The 8573-nt window shown below is 40.0% G+C and overlaps 1 protein-coding gene across 1 annotated transcript in view; it reads left to right on the forward strand.

Annotated features, from left to right (window-relative positions):
* PPARG (peroxisome proliferator activated receptor gamma) overlaps nt 1-5797 on the forward strand; it is a 50462-nt gene extending 44665 nt beyond the window's left edge. The window contains exon 6 of the mRNA XM_065407260.1: nt 5550-5797. Coding sequence (XP_065263332.1) covers nt 5550-5797 — 248 coding nt within the window. The remainder of the gene's footprint in view (nt 1-5549) is intronic.
* The last annotated feature ends 2776 nt before the right edge of the window (nt 5798-8573 follow it).

The following is an 8573-nucleotide window of genomic DNA, read 5'->3' on the forward strand; positions in this document are numbered from 1 at the left end:
GAGGGGAGTCTTCTCTCCCCACTGTAGCCCCAGGGAGCCATACTGCACCCCAAACCCCTCATCCCCAGCCCCAGAGCCCACACCCCCAGCTGGAGCCCTCACCCCCCCGCACCCCAAACCCCTGCCCCAGCCCTGAGCCCGTCATCCCCAGCCCCATCCCAGAGCCCACACCCCCAGCCAGAGGCTTCACAAACACCCCCGCACCTCAACATGGGTGGGAAAAATTAGAGGGAACACCAGGATGATAGCCCTTTAACAGCTCTTCCATAGCACTGCGCTCTGTGCTTGCAGGGAATGGACTCAATGCGCTCTGTTCTCCAGTAACATTGACAGTTACACCATCCTCCCACTCACATAAGCTTAAAGACAATATCCTGTTTCACCCCTCTCTCATCTTGGTCTTCTCTCACCTTAACAATTGCCACCTATTCATCCTTGGCCCCCCTTCACCTCCTTTCTCTCTACTGTGCTCTATGAAAATGCTGTTGCTAGGACTGATCCACCTCTCCCACTGCTTAATCTATCCTCTCTTCAAATCTATATGCTGGCTTTGTCTCACTTTCCATGTCAATGTTGTCCCTGCCCATATCGTTGCTTCTCATTTCTATCTACCCTCCTCTAACTATCTATGCCTGAGTGGCATAAGCACCAGCGTGCACAGCACTGTGTCACCGGGAGACACTCTCCTATAGACATAATGCAGCTACACAAGTACTCTTACAGCGGCACCGCTGTATTGATTCAGCGGTGCCACTGTAAGCATGTATGTGTAGGCATGGCCTTAGTTTGTACTGACATTCCTAGTGTTTTTATGTAGCCTGTTGTAAAACTAGGCAAATATCTGGATGAGTTTATGTACCCCCTGGAAGACCTCTGCGTACCCCATGGGGTACCTGTACCCCTGGTTGAGAATCACAGATCTATACTCTTCCCAAGGCTCCCAACTAAAGACCCCATATGTATTTCCCACTCTTGTACCTTCTTCATAGTGCCACCTCTGCCTGGAGCTCCCTCTCTTTGTGCCCTGAATGACCTCCCTTCCCCTACTAATCCCTTCACAAAAAACACATCCTCTTCTACCCCAGTGAGTGTGGTTAACTTCAAGATGTGCAGGTAATGCTTGCAGCTTCAACCCAAGTGTCTCATAGGTTTGAACAGTATTGTCTTGTGTCTGGTCTAAATAAGCTTCTTGAGACAGAGATGGTGTCATCTTCTCTTTGTAGAAGAGCATAGCATACAAAATAATGGCTCATATCCTGAAGTCATTACTCAGGCAAAATCTGTTTTACCTTCAATAGGACTTTTCCTTCCTCAGGATCTGGCTTATTGAAAACTAATATTTTAAAGGGAGAGGGATAGCTCAGTGGTTTGAGCATCGGCCTGCTAAACCCAAGGTTGTGAGTTCAATTCTGGAGGGGGCCATTTAGGGATCTTGGGGCAAAAATCTGTCTGGGGATTGGTCCTGCTTTGAGCAGGGGGGTTGGACTAAATGACGTCCCTTTCAACCCTGATATTCTGTGATCCAATAGGCCTTTGCCATCTCCAGCTTCACTGATCCTAGTTTCAGTGCTTCCTTATAAAGCCATTAGGCTAGGTTTTATAAAGGAGCCTAAGGAAGTCAGCCACTTAACTCCCACTGAACTTCATTGGAATTTGAATGCCTAATTCACTTAGGCTCCTTTGTAAATCCCAACCTAGATGCTGACATTCTGGTTTGCTTCAGAGGCCCTGCAAGTCAGATTTGGGGATGATTTGCCTTGATTTGGGTTTTACATCTGAAAAACTCACACCTTGATAATTCCCAGCATTAAGAGGACAGAGGGGAAATGGAGGCTAATCCCAAGGGAAATAGAAACTATGGTCTTCATGCTTGTTTGACCTGTATTTTGCTGTGCACTGAGTCATATCCAGCTGGTTCAGTTTTCCTCATCAGCAAGGCAGTGAAATTTAAAGCTATAGCATCCAAAAGACAAAATTATTAACAGCTTAGAAATATCCAGTTGGGAGGTTTATGAAGGATTGATATGAGCAAATGTATATTGTACCAACTTTAATGTACCCAGGTAGTCTGAAAATAAGTCTTGATAATTTATCCAAAGTCTGGTAGGTAGTTTTAAAAATAAGTCTTGATGATATTTCCAAAATCCTCTAGGAAATCAATAAGAAAGTATTGTTCATTTGCAGGTGGTTTTTCTGTTTGCAGATATTTACACTACAAGATATTTTTGGTTATAAAAGTCTAATATTGCCAGTAAACTGGTATATGTTTATATACGTGACCTCTGCCAGCCAAGCACAGGTTAATAATAAAATCAGGATTTATAGTTTTGCAACAAAGGAAGACATTCTTTGAAAATGTACTAAAACATTTGGGATAATGATTTCTGGGAAAAGATTACTATGGTGTGTAGTACACCGAGTGAAGAGGAATAGCTAGTTTCTAGAAAATCCATGCTGATAAATCCTGACTTTCCTCTACATAAATAAATATTTTTGCATCAGTTTATGTAATGATTTCCTCTCTTTATGATTTTGTGATTGCTCTGTTCAATATATACTTGTAAATGCTAGAGTTTGAGACAAAACCCCAAATCCAAGTGCCCCTGAACTTCAAAGCTCAGATTTTGATCTTCAGCTGCATCATACTAACATTCTATTTGAGAAGAACTGGAATGACACATCAAACACTGCTCTTATATAGGAGAGATCGTTGCATTGTGATGAAAATTGCTTTCTCCTCTCCAGATCCAGATCCACCAAAATAACAAGCCACTAGTTTTGGTAACTGAATCCGAGGTTGTTCTGCAGAGCAGTAACCATAGGACTACTAATCTAGCCCTTTATAATGTCCAGGCATGATTCTCCAGTGGACTAAGGTCCTTGGTAGAATAAAGGGAGCAAAGATGACCCCTTGACTATATGCACTGTAAAGGGAATCTCCCCATCTGGCATAGAGCTGGTTTAAGGCCTATACACTGACCCTGCTCTCAGTCCTCCTCCAAAGCAACAGGCCAGAGGCAAAGAGGAAATACAGCCAGAGTACAGTGCACTCCAACTATTTTCTGCTTCCCAGGGCCTATGGGGGACCATGGTCAGCCCTAACATAAATTAGCTTAGTCCTGAGGTTACTGTAGTTTACACTAGGGGCTGGACAAGCCCCAGGCTTGCTTAGCGCATGGGGATTATAAATGTGGCATAAAGCCATTTTTATTGCCCCCCACATACCCCTTTATTCGTGCCCCAAGCACAGGGATAAAATGATTGAGAATCAGGTCCTCTCTCTTCATAAAAGTGCTTAGCCGTAGTTATTTTATCCATGATGGTGTTGAGTTTCTTGTTAAAGTTGTGATTAGTTTCTTGGCTTGTCTGCACTTGGCGTTTCTAACCATTAGTGTAGCTATAGCTGCCCTGGGGCAAACCCCTAGTGTAGACACATTACATCTGTGTAAACCACAGTTTATGCTATGCTTCTTACCCTGGGTTCAGATTGCACCAGTACAAGTGGAGTTTCATAGCAGTGAGATGCATCTCCTGTAAGGGTTTGCACTGGGGGAAGCTATATCAGTTGTAGTTTCACTGGTGACTAAAAACCTAAGTCTATACAAGGCCTAAAACATGGCAACATTGTAAAAGCAAAGTGAAAATGAACTGAGATTCCTGTAAACCTAGTGCTGAGTTAATCTGGTGACTGGAGAACAGGTACTTCATCTATCAACCCCAACTTCAGCCAGGCAATAATACCACCTAGTGCTTTTCATCAGTAGTGCTTTATAAAGGAGGTAAGCATCATTTTCCCCATTTTACAGATGGGGAAATTGACACAGAGCAGTGACATGACTTGCCCAAGATTACCCTATAGGCCAGTGGCCAAGCTGGGAATAGAATCAAGATCTCCTGGGTCCCAGTCTAGTGCTCTATCCATTATGACACACATCCTACAGAGTACCTAATCAGCAATGAATTTAGAACACCACCTCTCCTTTCCACACTGGACAGCTCTCCATATAGAAGAAAATACCTCCATTGTGCCCAGATGTATGCACTGCTTGTTATTGATCGACTTGTGAGACTAATCTGTTGGCTAAGCAGTAAAATTATTAACTTCTGCTTTGTCATGGGCACATGTAGGCCATACCCAATGTAAAGTTGGTTTACTTGGTTACATATTAGCAACCTAAGCAGTAACATGTCATTGACAATCATTATCAAATGTGACAATTTAGTGCAATTACAACAGCGTTCGGCCATGTCCTTAACTTCTGTGGCCATAGATTCAAATTTTTTATTACATGAAGTTAGATAAATTGCCCTTAGTCATGTTAAGTAATAATGGCCACCACCCAATAAAAGGAGTTGGAGGAGGGAGGAGTTAACAGAACAAATGTTGCTATTAAAGATTTAATCTTTCTGTCAAATGGTTTCACATGAAATAAGAGACCTAAGCAAAGCTATTTTTAAAGAACAAGACATATCAAGATCATGGTAAGTCTGAAAGCAGCCTTGCCCTGCAATGGAATGCTATTACTAAATAAAAAATCATGTATTCAAGTATTCAAGCCCAGATAGACATGGCATATTGGAAGAGAAAAGGGAATATTGGTCTCAGTATTAAAAGCCCGAAACAAAAAGAAGGGCCAGATTCTCCAGTTCCATGTGGTTCCTTTACATAGCTCATGTGCTGAAAGGGTTCGAATTCTGGCTGTTAGTGTCTAAAACAGAATTCCCCTCACGGAGGAGAACTCTCTGCTATCATGAATCCAGTAGAGGCAGCTCCTGCACCAGCGCCTCTCCCCCCCCCCCACACACACACACCATCCCTCAGGAAGCAGTGTCACTGATGCAACAATCCTCCATTGGCATAAGATTCCTGAGATCCCCTCTAACTGATGCCGGGGCGGAACCAGGGAACCATAACCAGCTCTCTGAAAGCCCAGTGGAGTATGGACTTGGGGGAGAATTAAGCACAAAATCTTTAAGTCCAGCAAGTTAGAATTATGAAGTCACTGTGGCCCAAAATCTGTGGCCCTCAGTCATGTCTCCCATTGAAGTCACATTTGTGGCTTGACTAGGTTGCTTTTTCAGCAACCATCCAAGTTTTTATATTACCCTCATCATCATAGGAAGAATCACTTGCAGATTTTAAAGAGGTATCAAACACTAGTAGATCCAGTTGTCTGTATGTTGATGTCCATGGATGAATTACCCAGTGAAGACTTTGATGTCCTTCAAGTGTATCTTATTTACTTACTCTTCCTTCAACAAGGGAATCTGGTGTAGAATATGCATTGCAATGTACTACATACATACCTCTATAACTGTAACTAACCAATGCTTGTACCCTTTCTAAGACTATTTTTCCTTGTGAATGCTTTAATAAGAGGCTGTCTGTTAAAAAAACATAGGAAATCATCAAATAGCATTCAAAAAGTGCAACTTTTAGATAGTGTGTTGGAGAAACCTTTGAGAAAGTGAATGACTGAGGTGTTCTTCTCCAAACCAAAGTTACTATTTTATTCACTAGTTCTTTCCCCCACAATTATTTTTCCTAGATCGCCCCGGTTTGTTGAATGTGAAGCCCATTGAAGATATACAAGACAATTTGCTGCAAGCTTTGGAGCTCCAACTAAAGCTGAATCACCCAGAATCATCACAGCTGTTTGCAAAGTTGCTTCAGAAAATGACGGACCTCAGACAGATTGTAACAGAACATGTGCAGCTGTTGCAAATAATAAAGAAAACGGAGACAGATATGAGTCTTCATCCACTCCTACAAGAAATCTACAAAGACTTGTATTAATGACCACAAAAATTCTAATCCGCTGACATAATGTACGTTCTTCAAATTGCACTATTTCTTTGAGGGAAAACATTACATACCTAAGAAATTACTGTGAAATACCATTTAAAAAAGAGAGAAAGCTTTAGTATAGTAGATGTATTTTATGCATATTGTTTATAAAGACACATTTACAATTTACTTTTAATATTAAAAATGTCTATATCATGAAATTGTTGGCAGTATTTTCAGAATTAATTTTTTAACTATCTTATTTCTTAAACAAAATTGCTTGTCCAATATGTTTAAAACGTCATTGAAGTTGGTTAACCGTGCAGTTAAATTTTCAACTTAAAAATAAAAGTCTTCTTCCTCAAACATGTCTAGAGGAAATCCAAGATACTACATCTGGTTCTATAAGTGAAACTCAAAAGTTAGCAACAAAAACAATGATTGAATCTCAGGTTATTGCAATTCTTCATGAGAACTCAAAAGACTATAGTTATACATACTGGGCCTGATTACATCTGGACCCACTTTAAGACTCTTACACTGCCATCTGCAAATGTAAGTGACATCAGGAAACCACCAGCAGTTTACGACATTTTTAGGAACAAGAAGCCTTTTTAGTTAACTTAGTCCAAGAGCAGTCTATGCTATGCAACTGGGGCTGAGACTTATTTCACATTATGCACCATCATCAAGCAGCATATTCAGCTCAACGTGCTATGTAAAATAGAAATAAAGTAACTTTTATGAACATCAAGCAGGGTTTGGATTTGTTCTTCAAGTCATAAACCCACAATATAATCTCCCATTGTGTTAGTTTGTCTTTCAGATGTCAGTGTTTCTTGTTGGGAACATGGAAGTTTTGAGCTGTTCATTACTCATTCATTTTGTTGTGTGTTGTCCCCAACATGTTAGGTAAGAATACACTGAGGACCAAATTCAGAGGCTAGTTTGATTGAATCTAAGGGAAGCTGCAGTAATTTGCACCTTCTTTTAGTACTTTCAGCATTGAATTCACACTCCCTTAGAGTCAGGCCCAGGAATCAACATACACCCTTAAATGCCATCTGTGACATTGGTCCACAGAGGGAGTCTAGTTGATGTAAGTCTCACTGAGGGGCCAAAAGACTAGAGAGGGATGTTGCAAAAAGAGCAACTAACCGGAAGGCATATGGTAAAATAGGGAGTCAACACCAAATGAGAATCCCTTGTTGTTTTTATTTATATATTACAAAGTATGCCTTAAACTTAGTGAGCCAAGTTCAGAGGTGATGTGTAAGTGGACCAGGAGGGGGGTATAAGTTTGTGTGTGAGTCTTCAGAGTCTAGGCCAGATCTTTACTCATGGGTGAGTTTATTAATGTCATGACTGTTCATGTTATGGGAATGAATAATCCAACAAAAAGGAAAAGAGTATTCTGCTCGCTGACAAAGAATTTTCTGAGTATAATCTATTTATAGGAAACACACTTGAAGAAAAATTATGATAAACACCTGAATACATCTTGGACTCAGCTACCATATCTCTCTCCAGGCCAATCTAATAAAAGAGCAGGGTGGCAATACTTTTTGCTTTTATTGTTTCAGTACAATTTATAAATACAGCAGGCAGATATATTTTAATTCAGAGGTTCTTGAAAAGTAAACTTCTCACCTTGGCCAATGCATATGCTCCAAATCACAGGCAAGCTTTTTTTTAAATCAGTTTTTTAGTGACTTGGGAAGTTTTATGGAAGGGGATATAATTCTAGGGGGGATTTTAATAAGGTGCTTAATTCCATTTTGGATCAATTGTATGTACACAGAGGTGTTGGGGAGGAGCAAGTGCAAATTTGTTGCATCACTTAGAAAATGAGGATCTGGGGGATGTCTGATGGGAAATGAATCTGGATGTCAGGAACTATACATATTATTCTGCTACTCATGGATCTTATTCCAGGATTGATATGATTTTCATGTCTAGGGTTTTGGCTAATTTGGTCAAAAAAACTAATCTGGGAGTTATAACTTGGTCTGATCATTCTGCTGCAAGATTGGGACTCAGTAGAAAAACAAAGGGTCTGGTGGTTGAATGGAGCCTTGTTGTATCACCCCCTTATAACCATAAACTGGAAAAAAAAATCAGTACTATATAGAATAAAATGATATGAGGGTTCTCTGAGATGCTTGAAAAGCAGTAATGAAGGGAATACCTATAAATAAAATATACCTCAAAAAGATGAGAGCTCTTGAAGAAGATACTTTAGTTAAATAACTTTCTTTTCTGGAAGGAGACATAAATCTATAGGATCTAAAAAAAATGTATAAGAAAATAATTGAAATTAGAGGGAAGATTAAACTGTTACAAACAGGTAAGGCTGAGCAAACATTTAGCTATATTAAACAAAAATATTATGAAAAGGGCAATAAAGCTGATAGGCTTTTAGACAGAAAGTTAAAACAGAAACAGGATACATCAGCCATCCTTCTGATTAGAAATAAAAAGGGATATTTAGTAACTGGCATCAGACAGTTTTCTGAAATGTTTGCTAACTTTTTTCTATACTTTGTATACTTCAGAACATCCAAATCCTGAATTTATAAATAGAGATTTGAGAAATATAAAAATCCTCAGGTCTCAGAGGATGATGTGGCAGCTCTTGATAGGCAAATTACTGCAGAGGAAGCTGAAGATGTAGTTAATAATTTAAAATCCAAGAAAGCTCCAGGTCCCACAGGTTTTCTGGGGAGTATTATAGAGCTCTGAACAAGTGTTGGTCCCTATTTTAACTGAATTGTTTCATGGCATA

The sequence above is a fragment of the Emys orbicularis genome, chromosome 7 (genome assembly GCF_028017835.1).
Source record: "Emys orbicularis isolate rEmyOrb1 chromosome 7, rEmyOrb1.hap1, whole genome shotgun sequence".
Classification (NCBI taxonomy): Eukaryota; Metazoa; Chordata; order Testudines; family Emydidae; genus Emys; species Emys orbicularis.